This window comes from Sturnus vulgaris, chromosome 13 (genome assembly GCF_052056855.1).
Source record: "Sturnus vulgaris isolate bStuVul1 chromosome 13, bStuVul1.hap1, whole genome shotgun sequence".
Taxonomy (NCBI): domain Eukaryota; kingdom Metazoa; phylum Chordata; class Aves; order Passeriformes; family Sturnidae; genus Sturnus; species Sturnus vulgaris.
This window is the reverse complement of record NC_142255.1, coordinates 19506943-19533125: the sequence shown is the minus strand read 5'-3', so window position 1 is coordinate 19533125 and position 26183 is coordinate 19506943. Positions and strand designations below refer to the sequence as shown.

At 33.5% G+C, this 26183-nt stretch overlaps 1 protein-coding gene across 8 annotated transcripts in view; it reads right to left on the bottom strand.

The window, feature by feature from the left end:
• MAP2K5 (mitogen-activated protein kinase kinase 5) overlaps positions 1-26183 on the bottom strand; it is a 112109-nt gene that overhangs the window by 32487 nt on the left and 53439 nt on the right. For 4 of the 8 annotated variants that reach the window (XM_088172732.1, XM_088172727.1, XM_088172730.1 and 1 more), the window contains exons 17-19: positions 25260-25289; positions 8819-8845; positions 8376-8408 (exon numbers count right to left, since the gene is read on the bottom strand). In XM_088172732.1, coding sequence (XP_088028858.1) covers positions 8376-8408; positions 8819-8845; positions 25260-25289 — 90 coding nt within the window. Of the gene's footprint in view, positions 1-8375; positions 8409-8818; positions 8846-25259; positions 25472-26183 lie in introns of those variants that run through there. The other 4 variants (XM_088172731.1, XM_088172726.1, XM_088172729.1 and 1 more) reach the window with 2 other exon arrangements.

Here is a 26183-nt window from a genome sequence, read left to right as displayed (position 1 = left end):
CAGCTCCTGGGTTCCCCAGCTCGTCCCCACCATCAAATTAAAAATATTTTATTATTTCACCAGGATTGAAAGGTTTTTATGTTTCTCTCACATCGAAGTTTTCAAACAATAAAATGTTTTCCTACAGTGGCTGCGTTTCGCTCTGTGGACAAACAGCGATTTGTTGATTTTTTATTTTTTTTTTAAGGGAAAAATGAGTTTTAGATGCACCAGAAGTGCTGCCAGGTGCAGTGACAGGTAATAAATGAACTGCAGCTCCCAGGAAATTCTGATTTGGATCACCAAGTGCAGCTCCTGGAGTGAATTGGTTTTGGCTACAGCCAGAGCTGCGAGTGACAAATATTGGACAAACTCAGATTCACTCCCGCAGGGACAACAAAAATATTATTTATACCTGTAGATAGAGAAATAAAATCCATTTCTCAATTCAGATCCACTCCTCCAGACCAACTTTCTTCTAAAAAACCAAAATCCAAGCCGGTTTTTTTCCTATTTACCCTTACAACTTCCTTTCACGAAAAAATTATCTGTACCTATAGATATAAAAATAAAATCAATTTCTTAATTCAGATCCACTCCTCCAGACCAACTTTCTGCTCTAACATCCCATTAAAAACTCCACTCTGTAAAAAACCACAAAGCCGATTTTTTTTCCTATTTATTCTTAAAACTTTCTTCCTCAAAAAAATTATCTGTACCTAAAGATACAGAATTAAAATCCATTTTCCAGCTTAGACCCACTCCTCCAGACCAACTTTCTTCTATAACATTCATTAAAAACTCCACTCTCTATAAAAATACAAAATCAAAGCCGATTTTTTTTTCCTATTTACTCTTACAACTTTCTTCCTTAAAAACATTATATCTACCTATATATAGATAAATAAAATCAATTTTCCAGCCCAGATCCACTCCTCCAGACCAACTTTCTTCTCTAACATCCCATTAAAAACCCCACTCTGTAAAAAAACCAAAATCAAAGCCGATTTTTTTTTCCCCTATTTACTCTTACAACTTCCTTCCTCAGCACTCCTAAAACAACACATCTATATAAAAAAAAATTTCAAAAAATAAAAACAACAAAAAAAATAATAAAAAAAAATCTATTTCTTCCTTTCCAGCCAATCTACTTCAAAAAGCCTGAGCTGACCCTAATGCAGGGCATTTCTGGCAGGGGGGACAAGGGGGTGGCCCCAGAGCCCCAGACTTGAAAGAATTCCAGGATTGTTGGTGCCCCGGGCAGGAAGGTGAGGGATGATTTTACATCTCTGCCCCTCTGCCCCTTCTCCCGAGCCAAAAAGGGACAAATGATCCCCTGGGAGCGAGCATTTGTGAGCTGGGATTGGGGCAGAAAAGGAAATTTCCTTTGGTTAGCTGGGGATGGACTGAGCTGAGGCCTGAAAGGTCAAGGTTTCATCAAAAGGATGGTTTTGTGAGCAAAAATGTGGCTTCAGCCTTAAAACTATGGTTGCATCCTTAAAACAATGTTTTCATTCCCTAAAACAATGTTTTCATCCTTAAATCAATGTTTTCATTCCCTAAAACAAAGGTTTTATCCTTAAAACAAAGGTTTCAGCCTTAAAACAAAGGTTTAATCCCTAAAACAATGGTTTCATCCCCAAAAAGATTTCATTCCCAAAAAGGTTTCATTCCCAAAAAGGTTTCATCCCCAAAAAGATTTCATTCCCAAAAAGATTTCATTCCCAAAAAGGTTTCATTCCCAAAAAGGTTTCATTCCCAATGTTTTCATCCTCAAAAAAATGTTTTCATCCCCAAAACGTTTTCATCCTCAAAAAGGTTTAATCCCCCCAAAATGTTTTCATCCCTAAAACAATGGTTTCATCCCCAAAAAGGTTTCATTCCCAAAAAGGTTTCATTCCCAAAAAGTTTTCATTCCCAAAAAAATGTTTTCGTTCCCAAAAGGTTTCATTCCCAATGTTTTCATCCTCAAAAAAATGTTTTCATCCCCGAAAGTTTTCATCCCTAAAACAATGGTTTCACCCTCAAAAAGGTTTAATCCCCCAAAAAATGTTTCCATCCCCAAAAATATTTCATCCCCAAAAAGGTTTAATCCCCAAAACAATGTTTTCATCCCCCAAAAAATGTTTTCATCTCCAAAAAGGTTTCATCCTCAAAAAAAAGTTTTCATCCTCAAAAATGTTTTCATCCCAAAAAAGGTTTAATCCCCTAAAAGGTTTCATCCCCAAAAAAAGTTTTTGTCCCCAAAGCAATATTTTCATCCCTAAAACAATGTTTTCATCCCCCAAAAATGTTTTAATCCCCAAAAAGTTTCATCCCCTAAAAGGTTTCATTCTCAATATTTTCATCCCCCAAAAAAATGTTTTAATCCCCAAATATTTCCATCCCCTAAAAAGTTTAATCCCTAAAATAACGTTTTCATCCCCAAAACCTCAAAAAAAAAAAATTGAGTTTTGGGGGAGCAAATTTGGGGTAAATGACTTTAATTACCTGGAGCTGTAATTGGAGGATTAACCCCAAAATGCAAATGGACCAAACTCATAAAAACACAAAAACCCTGAGTCCATTTTTTGGGGTGTAGAAATGCCCAAAAAATGCACCTGAAAGCCCTAAAAAAAGCAAATAAAAAGCCCTAAAAACGACTGATTTTTATTCTGTCATTTTTGCCTGACCTCGGATTTTTTTTTTAGGCAGTCCCCAAAAAAAGGTTCTGTGCCTCTGAAAGGCCTGCAAAAAAAAAAAAAAAACCAAAAAAACCCAAAAAACCCCAAAAAAACCCCAAAAAACAAACCAGGTTAATCTTTCCATTGTGAGTGAAATCGGGTTTTTTTGTTGTTGTTTTTTGGGGGTTTTTTTGGGGTTTTTTTTGGGTTTTTTTGGGTTTTTTTTGTTTGTTTGTTTGGGTTTGTTTTTTTTTTTGTTTGTTTGTTTGGGTTTTTTTGTTTTTATTTTTTTTTTCTGTCGTTTGTCAGAGCACGGCAGGTTTGGGCATAAAAAAATAAAAAAATAAAAAAAAATAAAATAAAATAAAATAAAAAAAAAATAAAATACAATAAAATAAAATAAAATAAAATAAAATTAAATTAAATTAAATTAAATTAAATTAAAAAAAAAACAGAAAAAACTCAACCCATTTGTTCCTCTCCTCCTCTGCACTTTCCTGATGCATTTTTATTGCTTTTTTTCATTTAAAAAAACCCCCCAAAAACCCCCCAGTGCTGCAAATAATCAAGCATGACCATTGACATGGCCAAGATTGAGTTTTAGGAAGCATTAAATGAGTTTGTTCTCCTGGGAAGGTTTTTTGCTCAGGTTGGTCTAAAGGTAATTATTCAGCAATTCCTACCTGAGCTTTTTATTTTATTTTATTTTTTTTTTTTTTTTTTGTTACCTTGTTCCTCTCGAAATCTTTGAATTTCTGACACTCCTAAGGTCACAGATTGTGCCTCTATCAAATTATTCTTTACATCAGTTTATCCACCCCAAAAAAAAAAAAAATATAAATTATTCCTGTAGGTTTGTGTAAACACATATATATATATATATATATAAAAGTGTATAACCCATGGAAATCTTCAAAATCCAGATTATTTTTCGTCGTTTCCTGCATTGAAATCGAAGGCTGAGGATCTAAAGGGAAATTCCTAAAAGCAATGAGGCTTTTTGGAGTTTATTTTTTTCATTGCATTTATAGCAAAATGCAGCGTGGATTTATGAGGTGAAGGAATTTGGAAATCCTCCCTTTTTGTTATTTGATGGTGATGAACACACTGGGAATTTTTTAAATTTAAGGTTATTTTAAGGTTATTTTAAGGTTTTTGGAATTTTTTAAGGCTATTCCAATAAGTATATTTAACTACATTAAAAAAAAAATATAATAATAGGGGCAACAACACAGAAAACATGGATGGAGGGCAAGTTCATTTTTTTTTTTTTTTTTTTTCACAAAAAAATCCAAAAAACAGATTAACTCTGAAATGCTTCATGGCTCAGAATTAACACCCCAGCAGATCTTAAAACGTTTCTGGATTTTAAAAAAGACAAAAAAAAAAATTAAAAAAAATAAATAAATTTAAAAAAAAAAGATTTTTGGAGTTTGGAAAGTCCTTGAGCTAAATTAAACTGCAGCTGTAGAGAGCAGGATTTGCTCTTGGAGCTCTCAATAATTTATAATTGAGGGGCTAAAAATCGAGTTATTTCCCCTCTCTAATCCAATTAAATTAAAAAAAAAAAAATTAAAAACCTCCAAAAGTAACATTTAAATCCCAATTACAGCGAGGCAAAATCCGTAAACAGAATGAATTTCTCTACAAGGGAAATTCCAAACTGCATCAGGGTTCAACGAAATAATCCTGGAATTATGGGATATTGAGAGAATCCTACAGGAATCCTGGAATTATGGAATCCAGAGGATGGGAAACAAAAATGTTGGAAAAGCACAAAGATCTGGGTTTGGGATTTTTTGGGATTTTTGGGATTTTTTGGGGATTTTTTGATCCAATCACAAAGCTCCTGGGTTTGGGGGTTTTGGGATTTTTTGGGATTTTTTGGGATTTTTTGGGATTTTTTTGGATTTTTGGATCCAATCACAAAGCTCCTGGATTTGGGATTTTTTGGGATTTTTGGATCCAATCACAAAGCTCCTGGGTTTGGGATTTTTGGGATTTTTTGGGGATTTTTGGATCCAACCACAAAGCTCCTGGGTTTGGGATTTTTGGGATTTTTTGGGATTTTTGGATCCAACCACAAAGCTCCTGGGTTTGGGATTTTTGGGATTTTTTGGGATCTTTGGATCCAACCACAAAGCTCCTGGGTTTGGGATTTTTGGGATCTTTGGATCCAACCTGTGACCCCCCCCAGGGAAAGCTGAGCAGAAATCAGGAAAATTGGCATTTTTAGAAGGTTCCAGGAATTCTGCAGCTGAGGAAGCAACGAAATGTTTGGATTTGATGATTTCAGGGCTCTTTTCCAACCTAAATGATCCTAACCTGATCTCCTGCTAACAAATTTAATTTTGACAACGGGGAAAATCAACACCTACAGCTGGGAGGAGCCTTGAGAAGAATGTCCCTGCTCAACATCCTTCAGGGGATACAAAATAAAAAAATAAAAAAAAATAGAAAATGCTATGAGCAGAGCTGAATTCCTGTGACCCTCAGTGTGACGCTGACTGTCCAACCAAAAATTACCCCAAAATCACGGAGGAGAACAGAAAAGACACCACCCCAAACCCCCACCCTGCCCCACCCCTATTGCTGTTTATAAAAACCCCAAATTCCAAACCCTTGGGGAGAGCCTCGGGGTGGTGCTGATGAACCAGTGGGGATTTGGGATAGCCAAACCTCAGGCAAAAATGTGATATCCAAAATTGTGATATCCAAAATTGTGATATCCAAAATTGTGATATCCAGAAATGTGATATCCAGAAATGTGATATCCAAAATTGTGATATCCAAAAATGTGATATCCAAAAATGTGATATCCAAAATTGTGATATCCAAAATTGTGACATCCAAACCTCAGCCAAAGATGTGATATCCAAAAATTTGATATCCAAAAATTTGATATCCAAAATTGTGATATCCAAAATTGTGATATCCAACCTCAGGCAAAAATTTGATACCCAAAGATGTGACATCCAAACCTCAACCAAAGATTGGATATCAAAAAATGTGATATCCAAATCTCAATCAAAACTGTGATATCTAAACCTCAACCAAGGATGTGATACCCAAAGATGTGATATCCAAATCTCAGATGTGACATCCAGATCTCAATCAAAAATGTGACATCCAAACCTCCAAAATGTGATATCCAAACATCAATTGAAGATGTGGTATCTAAACCTCAACCAAAGATTTGATATCCAAAAATGTGATATCCAAACCTCAAAGATTTGAAGTCCAAACCTCAACCAAAGATGTGATACCCAAAGATGTGACATCCAAACCTCAACCAAAAATGTGAAATCCAAACCTCAACTGAAGACTTGATATCCAAAAATGTGATATCCAAACCTCAGCCAAAAATTTGATACCCAAAGATGTGACATCCAAAACTCAGTTGAAGATTTGATATTCAAAAATTTGAAATCCAAACCCCAAAGCTTTGATTTCCAAACCCCAAAAATTTGATTTCCAAAGCCCAAAATTTGATTTCCAAACCCCAAAGCTTTGACATCCAAAGTCGTGTGCAAGAGCAATACCGTGGAAGGGAAGGAAGAGATGAAAGAAACAGAATTCCCTAAAAATCACCCCCAGAACCAGAACTCCACCAGCAGCTGGGAAAACTCTTGACACAAAAACTTCTATTTCTACAAAAACTTCCCTTTACACAAAAACTTCTGAAATAAAACTTCACTTGAAATAAAACTTCTCCTGAAATAAAACTTCTCTTAAAACAAAAATTCTCTTTACACACAAACTTCTCTTTGCACAAAAATTTCTCCTTGCACAAACTTCTCTTTACACAAAAACTTCTCTTAAAACAAAACTTTTTACACACAAATTTCTCTTGGAACAAAACTTCTCTTTAAACAAAATCTTCTCTTAAAACAAAACTTCTCTTTACACACAAACTTTTCTTTAAACAAAACTTCTCTTTAAATAAAACTTCTCTTTACACAAAATCTTCTCTTTACACAAAAACTTCCCTTTATACACAAACTTCCCTTTACACAAAATCTTCTCTTGAAACAAAATCTTCTCTTTAAATAAAACTTCTCTTGAAACAAAAACTTTTCTTTAAACAAAATTTTTTACACACAAATTTCTCTTGAAACAAAACTTCTCCTTGCACACAAAACTTCTCTTTAAAGAAAATCTTCTCTTTAAACAAAAACTTCTCTTGAAACAAAACTTTTTACACAAAAACTTCTCTTGAAACAAAACTTTTTGCACACAAATTTCTCTTGAAACAAAACTTCTCTTTACACAAAAACTCCTGAAACAAAACTTCTCTTTAAATAAAACTTCTCTTTACACAAAACTTCTCTTTCCACCGAGGATCTGTGTGAAATGGAATTTTTCAGCTTCCCTCAGGAGGAATTTCAGCTCCTGTCACAGAATTGCTCCCTGAGCTGGGCGGGCACGACAGCAACGAGGATCCCAAACCACCTGGGCCACCTGGGCCACATTCTGGACACATTTTGGCCACTTCTGGCCACATTTTGGCCACTTTTGGCCACTTTTGGACACACCAAGAGGAGCTGGAAACAACGTCCTGCTGAGGCAGCTCCTGGATGAGTGATGGATTTTTAAAATTTTTTTTTTAAATTTTTAATTTTTTTTTTGTTGTTGTTGTTGTTGGAACTCCCTAATTAGCAGCATCACCTTAGAAAAAGTCCTAAAAACGAAGGATCCGAGGGGTGATAAAATCATTGAAGACATTTGGGGTCTCTTGCTTTTTTTTCAGGGAGGAAAAAAAAAAAAAAACCAAAAAACCAAACAAACCCTTCACTTTTCCCCAAGGATTCTGGAACATTTCTCAGGTTTTTTAGACCACACCTGGATCTCCTGTCCACATCTGGATTTCCTGCTCACACCTGGATTTCCTGCTCACACCTGGATTTCCTGATCACACCTGGATCTCCTGTCCACATCTGGATTTCCTGCTCACATCAGGATTTCCTGCCCACATCTGGATTTCCTGTTCACATCTGGATTTCCTGCCCACACCTGGATCTTCTACTCACACCTGGATTTCCTGCCCACACCTGGATTTCCTTCTCACACCTGGATCTCCTGTTCACACCTGGATTTCCTGCCCACACCTGGATCTCCTGTTCACACCTGGATCTCCTGTTCACACCTGGATCTCCTGTTCACACCTGGATTTCCTGCCCACATCTGGATCCCCTGCCCACACCTGGATTTCCTGCCCACACCTGGATCTCCTGCCCACACCTGGATTCCCTGCCCACACCTGGATTTTCTGCATCCCCGTGTTTCACCCTGGCCTTTGACAGAACAGAACCCTTCAGGTGTCACTCAGCTGCTTTGCTGCTCGCCCCTCGTTTCCCCTCCTCGCTGAAAATTTAATTTAATTTAATTTTATTTTTATTTTATTTATTTTTTTTTTGCTCCTCCAGCCCTCCACGAACACATTCAATCAAAACGCGATTTTTTTCAATTTTTTTTTTTTTTTTTGTGTGTGTTTTTTTTACCCCCCTCCCCACCCCAAACCTCGGATAAACTCGATTTTTTTTTTTTTTTTTAATTTTTTAATTTATTTTTTGGAGCAGCAAAGCAGCTGAGAGAGGGGCCCTGCAGGCCGGTGGATTTGTGTGTGAGTGTGTGAGGATGTCGGGCACCGTGCTTCATTAGGAAACAAAATAAAAACTTTCCACCCCATTAGCAATGACTTTAGGAGTGAAAGCACATAAGACGACGACTCACCTCATCAACAATGCACTGCAATAACTGGAGAGGCTGCAGAGGCAACGAGAGAAAGGGAAAAAAAAAATTAAAAATTAAAAAAAAAATTAAAATAAATAAATAAAGTGTTAGGCTCCGTGCAATATCTTCACGGCGGAGTGGAAAAAAAAATAAAAATAAAAATAAAAAAATCATGAATGCAATAAAATATAGCGAGATTAATCAACGGCAGCAAATTCTTATCCAAACGTGGCTGCTCAGGATGTTCTATTATTTTCTAATGGTACCTAATCTAATACAGGCAGTTAAAGGTTTGCATTTTCTTCAAAATGCAATTTGCTAAGTTTAAAACAAGGCATTCAAGCATGCAGAGGGAGCAGCCATCAGGAAAAAGAAAAGTGAATTTTATTTTTTATTTTTTTTATTTATTTTTATTTTTTTTTCCCCGAACTCATAAAGCTTACCATTAAAGATCCTTGGTTTTTCTGAATCTGGAAAAGGGGAAAAAAAAAAAAAAAAAAAAAAAAAAAAAGAAAGAAAGGAAAAAAAAAAAAAAAAAAAAAGACAATATGTAATTAGCATGTCATAATCAAAATGACTCACTTGGACACATTATGATCACTGAGAGAAAATTATTGCATCGCTGGTGGCAATTTGTGGGCATGTGTTAACACAATTTACATAATGAAAATACACAAATGTTAATAGCTCGCTTCTCATTTAATAGGCGAAAGTCAGCAGAATGTTAATTTCACAGCGCACTTTTTACTACCCTCCAGGTTGTATTAGAAGAGGAAGGAAAAAAATTAAAAAAAAACCCCAAAAAACAAAAAAAACCAAACCATAATCCATTTCAAAAGGCTGTTTACGACTCGGGTATAAATAATGTTTTATATTGCTACATCGTGAACGCTGGGCTTAATGTTGCAATCATGGCTAATGTTATGAAGCTCACTCTTTTTAAATTAAAAACCGATTTATTTAAAATTGAAATTAAATCATAGTCGGGAATTAGAATTTGGGATTGCTGCCAGGCTCTGCTCACAATTCCCCCCCTTTTTTTTAATTTATTTTTTTATTTTTTTGTGTGAAGAAAACTTTAATTATGTGGTTGAAGCATCTACTGCTGCTCAGGAAAAGCTTTTAACACTCCACTTTTCCCCAAGTTTTTTTATTTATTATTTTTATTTATTTTATTTTTTTAAATTCCCTGGACTCTCCACCGAGGAGATGGGGAAGTTTGGTGAACTTTGTGTTGTTTTCAGCTGAAAAAGGAAAGATTTGTCTCAGATTTTTTTCTGAGTTTCTGAATTTGAGGGGTGGGGGGAGATAAATCCAAGCACAGTTTGTACCAACGGAGCCTCCCAACGCTTCAAGAGCTACAAAATCTCCTGACCCACCCATGACAAAAAAAAAAAAACAAAACCCAAACCCCCTAAAAAAACCACAAAAAACAAAAAAAAAACCACCACAAAAAAACCCCCCAAAAAACCCAAAAAAAACCCCCAAAACCCCCCCAAAAACAAACAAAAAAAACCCCAAAAACAAAAAAAACCAAAAAAAGCCCCCCAAAAATCCCCCCAAACCCCCAAAAATACAAAAAAAAACCCCAAAAACCTCAAAAAACCCCCCAAAAAACCTCAAAAAAAACCCCCCCAAACCCCCAACCCACCCCCCAAAAAACCCCAAAAAACCCCCAAAAAACCCCAAAAAAACCCCAAAAAATCCCAAAACCCAAGGCAGGGTCCCAACACAAAGAATGGAACACAAAGCACAGAGCGGGGATTTTTTTTTTTTTTTTTTTGGGGGGGGATGCTGCCCTGCCACCCATTTCTAATGGCTGGCAGGGGGGGGGTGGTATTAATTAATTAATTAATTCATTAATTAACTGCTTTTTCCCCCCCTCAAATAAGTCGCGAACACAATCGTGATGCAAACACAACACGATCCTCAGTGGAAATTTTCATTTCCGAGCCCTTTGCTTTGCCTTTCCCCCTCCATTCCATTTTTTGATATCGCGATATTTTGATATTATTCCATATTTTGATATCATTATTCCATGTTTTGATATGATTCCATATTTTGATATCATGGCAATTCCATTTTTTGATATCATGATTCCATATTTTGATAATGACAATTCCATATTTTGATATCATAAATCCATATTTTCATAATGACTATTCCATAATTTGATATAATGATTCCATATTGTGATATCATGACAATTCCATATTTTATCTCGTGATTATTCCATTTTTATCTCGTGATTTTTCCATATTTTATCTCGTGATTTTTCCATATTTTATCTCGTGATTATTCCATTTTTATCTCGTGATTTTTCCATTTTTATCTCGCGATTATTCCATATTTTATCTCGCGATTATTCCATATTTTATCTCGCGATTATCCCATATTTTATCTCGTGATTTTTCCATATTTTATCTCGTGATTTTTCCATATTTTATCTCGCGATTATTCCATATTTTATCTCGCGATTATCCCATATTTTATCTCGCGATTTTTCCATATTTTATCTCGTGATTTTTCCATATTTTTCTATCCTGACGAGCGCTGTGTGGGCTCCCAGCAGAATTTTGGGAAGTTTTTTCCCCCTCCCCAGGCAGAGCCAGGAATATTTTTTATTTTCCAGCAATAAAATGGGAGGGAGGGGAGGGTGAGGAGCAGCGCACCCCAAATCTTTTATCCATGCACGCAAAGTTCCCGAGTAAAATTCTATTTTTTTCCGAGTAGAAAAACACAATAATAAACAAGCAGAAAAAAAAAACAAAAAACCAAAACCACTCTGTTCTTAATGCTCAATCCCCATCTATTACAATTCAGCAGAATAAATCTGCTGCTTTTGCTAATAAGAAAAATATCCCGTGCCTATAAAAATCTTTTTTTTTTTATTTTTTAAATTTTTTTTTCCCTACTTCACTTCCAGATGTTCAACGACAAAACAAGACTGAGCTCATTCAACAGGGATGATTTGGAGCTTAGAGCGCAGGAATAGGGAGTTTTATTTTTATTTTTTTAATTTTTTGGAGTTTTTTTTTTTTAAATCCAAACAGATCATCGCTCACATCTCCTTCCCGAAAAAAAAAAAAAAAAAAAATAAAAATAAAAATAAAAATCTTTTGTCACGGCAAGGAACCGGGGAGCTGCGATCGCATCCCGTTCCAGGGGCAACATTTAAAATATCATTTTTAATAAAAAAACCCCCGCTAATGAAAAAGCCACAAAGCCGAGGGGATTCGTGCCCGTGACCCCCGCGGTCACAAACGACTCCGGGGAGGGGGAGGAAGAGGAAGAAGAGGAAGAAGAAGAAGAAAAGGGGGGGGTGGGGGGATCATCCTCATCAATTTTACACCGAGCTCGGGTCGGTGGCGATCCCCGGAATCCATTCCGGACCCCCCCAGCCTGAGGGGTCTCACCCTCCCCTTCCTCCCCTTCCTCCTCCTCCTCCTCCTCCTCCTCCTCCTCACATCTGGCCACGCAGCCGCGCCCTAATTGATTCATTTTCTCAATTAAACGCGGCTCCGGTCTCGGCAAAGCCAGCGGGACTCAGATGGATTTTCCTCTTCTCCCCCAAGCCGGGGGAAAATCGCTGCTCTGCTCCTCGCTCCCCTCCGCCAAAACCCCCCCCAAGCCCCATTTTTTAACCGCGGGGAGGTTTGAACTTTGCTGGATTTTTATATTGGGTAGATTTTTCACCGCTGAAACCACGTTGTTTAACCTTTATTTTTTATTTATTTATTTATTTATTTATTTTTATTTATTTTATTTATTTATTATTTTTATTTATTATTTTTATTTATTTATTTATCTATTATTTCTTTATTATTTATTTTTATCTATTTATTTTATTATTTATTTATTTAGCTATTATTTATTTATTTACCTAATATTTATTTATTTATTCTTTATTATTTCTTTTTAATTTCTTTCTTTTTAAAATTTTTTTCCCCCCCCCCCCAGCCCCAGCTCCCATTCCGGGGCAGTTTCCAGCACCATAAACCAGAGGTGAGCACTGACAATATTTCGATTTTTTTTTTTTTACGGGCAGGGTTTCTCCTCTCGCCCACGGTTCAGGGGAAAAGGGAAACGCAGCAGCTTCACCCAGCACCAACAACTCTTTTTTTATTTTATTTTTTTTTAATTTTTTTTTTAATGTTGTCTCTTTTCTGTCTCCTCCCCTCAGCCCAAAACCCAGCCCGGTTTTTGTGCTTTACTGGGAAAAATCCAGAGAGAGCTGGGAATGTTCTGGATAAAGGAAAAACCCAGAGAGAGCTGGGAATGTTCTCCTGGAAAAGTGAAAAATCCAAGGAGAGCTGGAAATGTTCTGGAAAAAGATCCAGGGAGAGCTGGGAATGTTCTCCTGGAGAAAGGAAAAATCCAGAGAGAGCTGGGAATGTTCTCCTGGAAAAGGGAAAAATCCAAGGAGAACGGGGAATGTTCTGGAGAAAGGAAAAATCCAGAGAGAGCTGGGAATGTTCTCCTGGAGAAAGGAAAAATCCAGAGAGAGCTGGGAATGTTCTCCTGGAGAAAGGAAAAATCCAGAAAGAGCTGGGAATGTTCTGGATAAAGGAAAAAATCCAAGGAGAACTGGGAATGTTCTGGAGAGGGGAAAAATCCAAGGAGAGCTGGGAATGTTCTGGAGAAAGGAAAGATCCAGGGAGAGCTGGGAATGTTCTGGAGAAAGATCCAGAGAGAGCTGGGAATGTTCTCCTGGAAAAGGATCCAGGGAGAGCTGGGAATGTTCTGGAGAAAGGAAAAATCCAGAGAGAGCTGGGAATGTTCTCCTGGAAAAGGGAAAAATCCAAGGAGAAATGGGAATGTTCCCCTGGAAAAGGGAAAATCCAGGGAGAGTTGGGAATGTTCTGGAAAAAGATCCAGGGAGAGCTGGGAATGTTCTGGAAAAGGGAAAAATCCAGGGAGAGCTGGGAATGTTCCCCTGGAGAAGGAAAAGGATCCAGGGAATGCTCAGAGCCCCTAAAGGGGATCCAGGAGAGGGATTTGGGATTTGGGGTTTGGGATTTGGGATAAGGGACAGGGCACTGGGAATGGTTGAAACTGGGATGGGAAAGGGATTTGGGATATTGGGATATTGGGATATTGGGATTTTGGGATTGGGATAAGCTGGATCCAGGCTGGGAGAGCTGGGAATGTTCCCCTGGAGAAGGAAAAGGATCCAGGGAATGCTCAGAGCCCCTAAAGGGGATCCAGGAGAGGGATTTGGGGTTTGGGGTTTGGGGTTTGGGATAGGGAACAGCACACAGGGAATAGCTCAGAGTGGGAAAAGGAGAATTAATGGGATTTTGGGAGGAATTCCCAGCTTTGCTGGGGCTGCCCCGGGACCCCTGGGATGCCCAAGGGGGGTTTGGAGCCCCCGGCACGGGGGGAGCTGCTCCTGCTCAGCTTTAAGATCCTTTCCCAAGGAAACCATCCCGGCATTCCAGGATGCTTCCCCCTGAGAAAAAAATCCTTTTTACCCTCGGAGCCCTGCCCTGAATCCTCCCCAAAGCCCGAATTTGCAGGAGCAGCTGCACTAATTTATATTTCTGCACTATTTTATATTTATTTCTGCACTATTTTATATTTATTTCTGCACTATTTTATATTTCTGAACTATTTTATATTCCTGCACTATTTTATATTTCTGAACTGTTTTATATTTCTGAACTTTTTGGTATTTCTGCACTGTTTGGTATTTCTGAACTGTTCACTATTTCTGGATTGTTTAATATTTCTGCACTATTTTATATTTCTGAACTGTTCAATATTTCTGAACTGTTTGGTATTGATTTCTGAACTGTTTGGTATTTATTTCTGGATTGTTTGATATTTCTGAACTGTTTGGTATTTATTTCTGAACTGTTTGGTATTTATTTCTGGATTGTTTTGTATTTCTGGACTGTTTGATATTTATTTCTGGATTGTTTGATATTTATTTCTGGATTGTTTGATATTTATTTCTGGATTGTTTGGTATTTATTTCTGGACTGTTTGCTATTTCTGGATTGTTTTGTATTTCTGGACTGTTTGATATTTATTTCTGGATTGTTTTGTATTTCTGGACTGTTTGATATTTATTTCTGGACTGTTTGGTATTTATTTCTGGATTGTTTTGTATTTCTGGATTGTTTTGTATTTCTGGACTGTTTTATATTTATTTCTGGATTGTTTGATATTTATTTCTGGATTGTTTGATATTTATTTCTGGATTGTTTTGTATTTCTGGATTGTTTGGTATTTATTTCTGGACTGTTTGCTATTTCTGGATTGTCTCCTGTGCATTCCCGTGCTGCACGTGGCAATTTAAGCTTTGCAGCAATGCTCAATAAACCCGTGCAGCACCAGCAGAACCCGAATAAACCATTCCACACAGCACAACCTCCAACACAGCTTTTCTAATTCTCTTTTTTTTTTTTTTTTTATCCATCACCTCCAACAAGGTGGGTCAAAAATGCCCAAATTTGCCCCCGATTTAATGAAATGCCTCTGGTTATAAAAGACAACTTGTGCCAGAGCTTCAGGATCTTAGGAAAAAAAAAAAAAAAAAAATCTCCATGGAGATCCCTGGGCTCTCCCATCCCCTCTCACTCTGCAGCACAATCAGGGAAACTCAAATCAATCCACCCCGGGTAACTTGGAGGAGCCACCAGCTCCAGCTTTAATTTTCTTTTTTTTTTTTTTTTTTTTTTTTTTTCCTCCCTGGAATTAGGATTTGCCCTGGAGCTCTTGTTGCAAAGATTTGCAGGTGACCCAGGGTTAGATCTTCCCATAGCACTTAGCAAATTTGCTCTTTACATATATACTGCTTTTTTGCTGAGCTCCTGAGAGTTTGGTGGGTTTTTATTTTTTTTTTTTTTAATAGAAAAACCCATCTACCAACAAATCATACAGTTATGATCTTTTTAAGGGCGGGCTTGGCACTCCAACGTTTATTTTAGGAGTTGTTTTTCACCTGGACAAAATGAGGGTTGGGTTTAAAAAGCCAAAGCTGACGTCGTGTTCTGGTGCCAAAAGCTTCACCTGTGCCCTGATGGAAAAGGGGAAGGAAATTCCAAATATTCTCCTGTCCACGGGGGCTTCACCACCATCCCACAATTGCTGTGCAATTCCAGCACGATCCTCGGATGTATTTTACAATTGATCACAAAATTGCAATCGCTGCTATTTCCTGCAAGAAATCAAAGCCTCAAACCAGCCAGAGTGACCCCTCTAATTTGTTCCCGATTTTCTAAACACCCTTCCCCATCCCCATCTGGGGATTTTGCAAATGGCAAACTTCAATCACTGTCAGCATACATGAAAGAGGAGAAAAAAAAAAAAAAACAAAAAAAAAAAAGAAGAAGAAGAAAGAAAACGATTTCCAAATAAAAAAAAAAAACCCAGACAATTTACAACAACCTTAATATTAAATATATTCTTACAATTATATTATTCCTTTTCCCCGAGGTCTCGGAACAAATTTCTATAAAGAGATTATTTCATCCACCATTGAACTGCAGCCACTTGTCAGAGAAATCTCTTTTTACCAGAGTTCAGCAGCACAATTCAGCAGAGTGGGCTGGAAAGCTCCACACTCTGGGAGGGATTGTGGTGACAATAATCACAATAATTCTGACTCCTCCCAGCAAGAAATTCTGCACCAGGGCACAGCCAGAACGCCCTGACATCGAATCCCTTGGGCAGCAGGAGTAGGGATAAAGGGAAAAAAATTAAAAAAAAAAATTAAAAATCCAAATTGCTGTTGAAAATCTTGGAATGATTGAATTTGGGAAAGGTGTCCAAGATCACTGACCCCCAAATCGTGCCTGTGTTTGTTCCCAGCACCACAAAAAGTGGGAAAGGAGAACAAAGAAAGGTCACAGAGACACCAAACACACAAAATCCAAACCCCACCCCCCCAAAAAAAAAAAAAAACCCACCGGGATTGTGGTGGGATTCCAGGCTGGAGAACTTGGGGTGATCCCTCCTGGCTGAGCCTCGAGCTGGGAATGCCCAGGGAACATCCAGAGCAAAATCCCAACAAAAAAATATCCAGGAAATAAAAAAAACCTGGGGTGTCCAACCTGGGCATGCCCAGGGAACATCCAGAGCACAATTCCAACAAAAAAAATTCCCGAAAATAAAAAAAACCTGGGGTGTCCAACCTGGGCATGCCTAAGGAACATCCTGAGCACAATTCCAACAAAAAATATCCAGAAAATAAAAAAAACCTGGGGTGTCCAACCTGGGCATGCCCAGGGAACATCCAGAGCAAAATCCCAACAAAAAATATCCAGGAAAACAGGAAAACCTGGGGTGTCCAACCTGGGCATGCCCAGGGAACATCCAGAGCACAATTCCAACAAAAAAATATCCAGAAAATAAAAAAAACCTGGGGTATCCAACCTGGGCATGCCCAGGGAACATCCAGAGCAAAATCCCAACAAAAAAAATCCAGGAAAAACAAAAAAACCCCGAGGTCTCCAACCTGGGCATGCCCAGGGAACATCCAGAGCAGAATCCCAACAAAAAAAAATTCCAGGAAAACCAAATGAATCAGGGGTTTTGAGATTCTTTCTGTGTTTCTGGCTGGTTTGAGGCTTTGATTTCTTGCAGGAAATAGCAGCGATTGCAATTTTGTGATCAATTGTAAAATACATCCGAGGATCGTGCTGGAATTGCACAGCAATTGTGGGATGGTGGTGAAGCCCCCGTGGACAGGAGAATATTTGGAATTTCCTTCCCCTTTTCCATCAGGGCACAGGTGAAGCTTTTGGCACCAGAACACGACGTCAGCTTTGGCTCTTTAAACCCAACCCTCATTTTGTCCAGGTGAAAAACAACTCCTAAAATAAACGTTGGAGTGCCGAGCCCGCCCTGCTCCTGCAGCCATGAGGAGCAGGAACTGCTGGGATAACTGGGGAACAACTGGGGAACAACTGGGAACAACTGGGGAACAACTGGGAACAACTGGAGAACAACTGGGAACAACTGGGAACAACTGGGGACAACTGGGGAACAACTGGGAACAACTGGGGAGCAACTGGGGAGAACTGGAGAACAACTGGGGAACAACTGGGGACAACTGGGGACAATTGGGGACAATTGGGAAGAACTGGGAACAACTGGGGAACAACTGGGAACAACTGGGAACAACTGGGGACAACTGGGGAACAACTGGGGAACAACTGGAGAACAACTGGGAACAACTGGGGACAACTGGAAAATAAATGGAGAATAATTGTGGAGAAAAATGGGAGAGAATAATTGGAGAACAATTGTGGAGAGAAACTGGATAAAAATTGCTGAGAACACCTGGAGAACAACTGGAGAACAAGTGGAGAATAATTGTGGAGAACAGTTGTAGAGAATAATTGGAGAACAATTGCTGAGAACAATTGTGGAGAACAATTGGGGAACAATTGCTGAGAATAATTAGAGAACAATTACTGAGACTAATTAGAGAACAATTACTGAGAGCAACTGCTGAGAACCAATTGGAGAAAAACTGGGGAACAACTGGAGAATAATTGCTGATAACAATTGTGGAGAACAACTGGAGAACAATTGCTGATAACAACTGGGGAACAATTTGAGAACAGTTGTGGAGAAAATTTGGATAAAAATTGCTGAGAACAACGGGAGAACAATTGTGGAGAACAATTGTACAGAATAATTGTACAGAATAACTGGAGAACAATTGTGGAGAACAACTGGAGAACAATTGGGGAACAATTACTGAGAATAATTGCTGGGAATAATTAGAGAACAATTACTGAGAATAATTACAGAACAATTACTGAGAACAATTGGAGAAAAACTGTGGAGAACAACTGGAGAACAACTGGAGAACAACTGGGGAACAACTGGAGAACAACTGGAGAATAACTGGAGAACAATTGTGGGGAATAATTGTAGAGAATAATTGGAGAACAATTGTGGGGAATAATTGGAGAACAATTGTGGAGAACAGTTGGGGAACAACTGGAGAATAATTACTGAGAACAACTGGAGAACAACTGGAGAACAACTGTGGAGAATAATTGTAAAGAATTATTGTAAAGAATAATTGTAAAGAATTATTATAAAGAATAATTGTAAAGAATTATTGTAAAGAATAATTGTAAAGAATTATTGTAAAGAATAATTGGAGAACAACTGTGGAGAACAATTGGAGAATAATTGGAGAACAACTGGGGAACAATTGTGGGGAATAACTGGAGAACAATTGGAGAACAATTAGAGAACAAGTGGAGAATAATTAGAGAACAATTGTGGAGAACAATTGTGGGGGAAAATTGGAGAACAATTACTGAGAACAATTGGAGAATAATTAGAGAACAATTGGAGAACAATTGGAGAATAATTGGAGAATAATTTGAGAATAATTACAGAATAATTAGAGAACAATTAGAGCACACCTGGAGCACACCTGGAGCTGTGGGAGCTGCCAGCTGAGCTCTCCTGCAGCACGATCAAATCCCAATAAATTCCCAATATTTGCTGCTGGTTCTCCCAGGAGCCTCCCCAGGCACACAAATCCCTTCACCCTCAGCTCTCCTGACTAAGGACAGCTCCAGGCTTAAAGGTTGTGGTTTAAAGTTTAAGATTTAAAGTTTAAGGTTCAAGTTTTAAGGTTTAAAGTTTAGGGTTTAAGGTTCAAGGTTTAAAGTTTAAGGTTTAAAGGTTAAAGTTTAAGACTTGGGGTTTAAAGTTTAAGATTTAAGGTTCAGGGTTTAAGGTTCAAGGTTTAAAGTTTATGGTTCAAGGTTTAAGGTTTAAAGTTTAAGGTTTAAAGGTTTCAGGTTTAAGGTTTCAAGTTTAACGTTTAAGATTTAAGGGTTAAAGATTAAAGTTTAAGTCTTAAGGTTTAAAGTTGAAGGTTTAAGGTTCAAGGTTTAAAGTTTATGGTTCAAGGTTTAAGGTTTATGTTTTAAGGTTTAAAGTTTAAGATTTAAGGTTTAAAGTTTAAAGTTTAAGACTTAAGGGTTAAATTTTAAGGTTTCAGCTTTAAGGTTTCAAGTTTAATGTTTAAGATTTAAGGTTTGAAGTTGAAGGTTTAAGGTTTGTGGTTTAAAGTTTAAAGTTTAAGATTTAAGGTTTAAAGGTTCAAGTTTAAAGGTTTCAAGTTTAAGGTTTAAAGTTTAATGTTTAAGGTTCAAGGTTTAAAGTTTAAGGTTTCAGATTTAAAGTTTAAGGTTAAAGTTTAAGGTTTTAAGTTTTAAGGTTTAAAGTTTCAAGTTTCAAGTTCAAGGTTTAAAATTTAAGGTTTAAGGTTGAAAGTTTAAAGTTTAAGGCTTAAAGTTTAAGGTTTAAATTTTAAGGTTTCAGGTTTCAAGTTTAAGGTTTCAAGTTTAAATGTTAAGGTTTCAGGTTTAAATTTTAAGGTTTCAAGTTTAAAGTTTCAAGTTTCAGGTTTAAATTTTAAGGTTATATATTCCAATATACATATTCTAATATATATATATATTCTAATTATTTTTTTTTTATTTTTTTTTAGTTTTTCTTATTTAAATATTTATATAAAATCAGGGTTCAGGGTGGGTCTTATATACATATATGTATATATTCTAATATATATATATTCTAATTTTTTTTTTAATTTTTTTTTTTTAGTTTTTCTTATTTAAACTTTTATATAAAATCAGGGTTCACGGTGGGTCTTATACATATATATATTCTAATCTATATATTCTAATATATATGTATATTCTAATTTTTAAATTTTTTTTTTTTAGGTTTTTTTTAATTTAAATATTTTTATAAAATAAAAATTCAGGGCGGGTCTTTAGCTCTCCCCACCCCTTCAGGGCTGTGCTTACAAGTAGCCCCATTATATTTATATTTTTTAAATTATTTTTTAATTTAATTTTTTAATTTAATTTTTAATTTTTGGTATAAATTGGGGGCCCTTTCCCCTCCCCACAAAAAAAAAAAAATAAAATAATAAAAGATAAGAAAATACAATGAAAATAAAATAAAAATAAAGTAAAAGGAAATAGGATAAAATAAAATATAAAATAAAAAATAAAAGAAAAGAAAACAATAAAAGAAAATAAAATAAAAAATAAAAGGAAAGAATAAAATAAAATAGAAAATAAAAAAATAAATAAATAAGGTAAAATAAAATAAAAAATAAACCAAAATAAAGTAAAATAAAAGAAAGTAAAATATAAAATAAAACAAAAGAAAAGAAAAAATAAACCAAAATAAAATACAATAAAATAAAATAAAAATAAAATAAAATAATAAAATAGAATAAAAGAAAACAAAATAAAATAAAATAAAAAATAAGAAATAAAAGAAAAGAAACTTAAAAAATAAAATAAATAAAAAATAGAATAAAATAAAATTACAAAAATAAAATAAAATAAAAAATAAAACAACTAGAATAGAATGGAATGGAATGGAATAGAACGGAATAGAATCGAATAGAGTAAAATAAAATAAAACAAAATAAAATAAAAAATACAATCCGAAATGAAATAGAATAAAAGAGAAGGCAGCGATGGGTCTGTGCTGGCAGAAACCGCGGGAGCCTCAGCGCGGGTGGGGGAGGAGGAGGAAGAGGAGGAAGGGGAGGAAGAGGAAGAAGAAGAAGAGGAGGAGGAGGAAGAAGAGAAGGAGGAAGAGGAGGAGGAAGAGAAGAAGGATGAGGGGGAGGAGGAAGAGGAAGAAGAGGAGGAGGAGGAAGAGGAGGAGGAGGAGGAGGAGGAGGAGGAAGAGGAGGAAGCGGAGCCGGGGAAGGGAAGGTTTGGGAAGGTTTGGGAAGGGAAGGCGGGAAACGGCTCCGGCAGCGCCGAGCCCCCCATACACAGCAACAGCGGGAAACGGGGAAATAAAAGAAATTTAAAAATAAAAATTGAAATAAAATAAAAAAAAACCCCACTGAGATACAAAGAAATTTAAAAAAACAGAAAAAAACTCCGAAAAATTAAAAAAAAAAGACAAAAAAACCCCCAAAATAAACCCAAAAAACCAAAAAAAAAATCCCACAAAATAAACCCAGAAAAACAAAAAAAAATCCAAAATAAACCCAAAAAACCAAAAAAAAACCCCCACAAAAATAAACCCAAAAAATCCCCAAAACCAAACCCAAACAAAAAACCCCCAAATCTCGCAAAAATACAAAAAAACCCCAACGCCCCCCCAAAAATACAACGCCCCCCAAAACCCACAAAGAAATACAAAAAACCCCCCAAAAACCTAAAAAAAACCCCCCAAAACACACAAAAAAACCCCCAACCCCCCCAAAACCTAAAAAAAAAAACCCAAAAAATCCCCCCAAATACAAAAAACCCCAACCCAAAAAACAAACAAAAAAAATCCCCAAAAACCCAACCCCCCCAAAACCCAAAAAAACCCCAAAAAACCCAAACACCCAAAAACCCTAAAAAAACCCAAAAAGCCCCAAAACCCCCTAAAAACAAAAAATCCCCAAAAACCGCAAAACGCCCCAAAAGTAAAAAAAAAACAAAAAAAACCCCAAAAAACCTAAAATAACACCCCAGAAATACAAAAAAAAACCCCCCCAAAACCCCCAAAAACCAACAAAAAAAATCCCCCCAAACCCCCCAAAAAATCTAAAAAAACCAAAATCCCCCAAAAAATAAAAAAAAAACCAAAATCCCCCCAACACCCCTAAAAACCAACAAACAAAAATGCCAAAAAACCTCAAAAACGCCCCAAAAACCAGAAAAAAATCCAAAACCCCCCCCAAAACCCAAAAAACCTAAAAAAACCAAAAAAACCCCAAAAACCTAAAAAAACCCCAAAAATGCCCCAAAAACTCCTAAAAAGAAACAAAAAAATCCCAAAAAACCCCAAACGCCCCAAAAGTAAAAAAAACAAGAAACAAAAAAACCTAAAAAAATTCCCCCGAAATACAAAAAACCCCAAAACCCCCAAAACCCTAAAAAACCCCAAAAAACCCCAAATATAAAAAAAAAATCAAAAAATCCCCCCCAAAACCCCTAAAAAGAAACAAAAAAAAAAATCCCCAAAAATCCCCAAAACGCCCCAAAATAAAAAAAAAAGAAAAAAACCCCAAAATAAAAGAAACGAACAAAAAAAACCCCCAAAAATCCCCCCAAAAATAATAATTAAAAAAAAAAAAAAAAAGCGGGAGAAGGAAAAAAAAAATAATTAAGAAATGAGGGGATTTTAATTAATTTTATATTAAAAAAAAAAAAAAGATGAAGCAAGAAAAGCCGGATGGGAAAAGGGGGAAAATTTTATTTTATTTTATTTTATTTTATTTTATTTTATTTTATTTTATTTTATTTTATTTTATTTTATTTTATTTTATTTTATTTTATTTTATTTCATTTTATTTTATTTCATTTTGTTATTCGTTTTATTTTATATTTTTCGTATTTTTTTTATTTTATGTCATTTCATTTTATTTTATCTTATTTTTTATTTTATTTTATTTTTATTTTATTTCATTTTATTTTGTTTCATTTTATTTATTTTGTTATTTATTTTATTTTATATTTTTTGTATTTTATTTTTATTTTTATTTATTTTTTATTTATTTTATTTTTATTTTTATTTTATTTTACATTGTTTCGTTTTATTTCATTTTCCATTTATTTTTTTTTTTTAAATTTACCTTTATTTTATATTATTTAATTTTATTTCATTTTTCATTTATTTTATTTTTCATTTATTTATTTTATTTTATTTCATTTCGTTTCATTTCATTTTTTATTTTATGATATTTTTGGGAGGATTTTGCATCATTCCAAATTTAAATTTTTTTATTTGAAATTCTTGAAATCCCCTTTGGAAATTTTTTTAATTTTGTAAATTTTTTTTTTTATTTTTTAAAGTTTTTAATTTTTTATTTTTATTTTTATTATTGTTATTTTAAATTTTTTTATTTTTTAAAAAAATTAAAATTTTTATTTTTAAATTTTCTTATTTATTTAAAATTTTAAAAATTTTGTTATTTTTATTTTAAATTTTTTTATTCTTTTAATCTCTTTTTAAAATTTTAAATTTTTTTTATCTTTTTAAATTTTTTATTATTTTTAATTTTTAAAATCTTTTAAAAATCTTTTTTTTTTAAAAAATTAAATTTTAAAATTTTATTTTCTTCTTTTTTTAAATTTTAAAAATTTTATTTTTAATTTTAAAATTTTTAAAATTCTTTTAATCTCTTCTTAAAATTTTTAATTTTTTAATCTTTTTCATTTTTATTATTTTCACTTTTTCAATTTTATTTTTTTAATATTTAAAATTTTTTTCAATTTTTAATTTTTTTCCAATTTTTAAAAAAATCTTTTTAAAATTTTCTATTATTTTTATTTTTTAAATTTTTCAATTTAAAATTCAAAGGCTCAGAGTGACGTCACGATTGAAAATCAAATTTTATTTTTTTTCCCCAATAAAATTCAGATTTTTGGGACCAGAGAGAGGAAAATGAGGAGGGGGAGGAGGAAATAAAGAAGGAAATAAATAAATAGAGAAATAAAATAAAATAAAATAAAATAAAATAAAATAAAATAAAATAAAATAAAATAAAAGACAAAGTGAGATAAAATAAAATAAAAAAAAATAAATAAATGAAAATAAATAAAAAATAAAATAAAAAATAAAAAATAAAAAATAAAATAATAAAATAAAAAATAAAATAAAACAAAATAAAAAATAAAATAAAATAAAAAATAAATAAAATAAAATAAATTTTAAAAGAAAACAAAATTAAAAAAACAAAATAAAGTTATAAAAAATAATGTAAAAATAAAATAAATGCATAAAAAATTAAATTAGATTTTAAAAATAACATAAAATAAAGTTAAAAATAAAATGAAAGAAAATAAATAAATCAATAAAATAAAACAAAATAAAAAATAATAAAATAAAATAAAATAAAATAAAAACATTAAAAAAATTAAAAATTAAATTAAAATTTTAAAATAACATAAAATAAAATGAAAAAATAAAATAAAGTAATTAAAAGAAAATAAAAAAGGAAGTAAAATAAAATAAATTTGAAAAATAAAATAAAATGAAAAAATAAAATAAAATAAAAAAAATAAAGACAAAAAAAATTACATTTTTAAAATAACATAAAATAAAATTTAAAAAAAAAATAAAAGAATTACTAAGAGAAAATAAAAAAGGAAGTAAAATAATAAAATAAATAAATAAAAGAAAATGAAATGAAAAAAGAAAATAACATAAATAAACCGAAAAAAAAATAATAACAAAAATCGAATAAATTAATTTTAAAAAATAAAATAAAAAAGAAATTACAGTACAATAAAATAAATCCAATCCAATCCAATCCAATCCAATAAATACAATAAAATACAATAAAATAAAATAAAGTAAAATAAAAAAAATACAATAAAATCCAATGCAATCCAATAAATCCAATCCAATCCAGTCCAATAAAATAAAATGAAATGAAATGAAATGAAATGAAATGAAATAAAATGCAATAAAATAAAATAAAATAAATAAATAAACCAAACCAAAATCCAATGCAATCCAATACAATCAATCCAGTCCAATAAAATGCAATAAAATGGAATAAAATGGAATAAAATAAAATAAAACGAAATAAAATTAAAAAAATGCAATAAAATAAAATAAAACGAAATAAAATAAAATAAAATGAAATAAAATGCAATAAAATGCAATAACATAAAATAAAACGAAATAAAATAAAATAAAATAAAATAAAATAAAATAAAATAAAATGAAATGAAATAAAATAAAATAAAATAAAATGAAATAAAATAAAATAAAACGAAATAAAACAAAATGAAATAAAACGAAATAAAATAAAATGAAATAAAACGAAATAAAATGCAATAAAATAAAATAAAACGAAATAAAATAAAATAAAATAAAATAAAATAAACTAAAATGAACTAAAATGAGTGCGGGGCTCACCTGGGGGTAGGGGAACCTCCCGAGCGCGAGCTGGGAAAACAAAACCAGAAAACACAAAGGGATGAGAGAGAAACAACAACAACGACACCATGGAAATGAAAATAAAATAACATGAAATTAAAAATAAAATCAAATAACGTAACATAAAATAACATCACCTGAAATTAAAAATAAAATAAAATAATGTAACATAAAATAACAGCACTACAGCACTGAAAATCAAACCGAATTTAAATAAAATAAAATGAAAAAGATGCCAAAACAAAATGAAATCAAATAAAAACAAAATGAAAGGAAATGAATAAAAAAGGAAATGAAATTTAAAAAAAAATGAAATGAAATAAATGAAACAAATGAAATGAAATGAAATAAATAAAATGAAGTCATTTAAACTGAATTTAACTGAATTTAACTGAATTTAAATGAATTAAACTGAATTAAACGGAATTAAACTGAATTAGACTGAATTTAAACTCAATTAAAGTGAATTAGACTGATTTAAACTCGGTTTAACGGAATTTAAACTGAATTTAAACGAATTTAAACTCAATTAAACGGAATTTAAACTGAATTAAACGGAATTTAAACTGAATTAAACGGAATTTAAACGGAATTTAAACGAATTTAAACGGAATTTAAACCGAATTAAACTGATTTAAACTGAATTTAAACGAATTAAACCGAATTAAACGGAATTAAACGGAATTAAACTGAATTTAATCGAATTAAACTGAATTTAAACTGAATTAAACCGAATTAAACGGAATTAAACTGATTTAAACTGAATTAAATGGAATTAAACTGATTTAAACTGAATTTAATCGAATTAAACGGAATTAAACTGAATTTAAACTGATTTAAACTGAATTAAATTGAATTTAAACCGAATTAAATGGAATTAAACGGAATTAAACGGAATTTAAA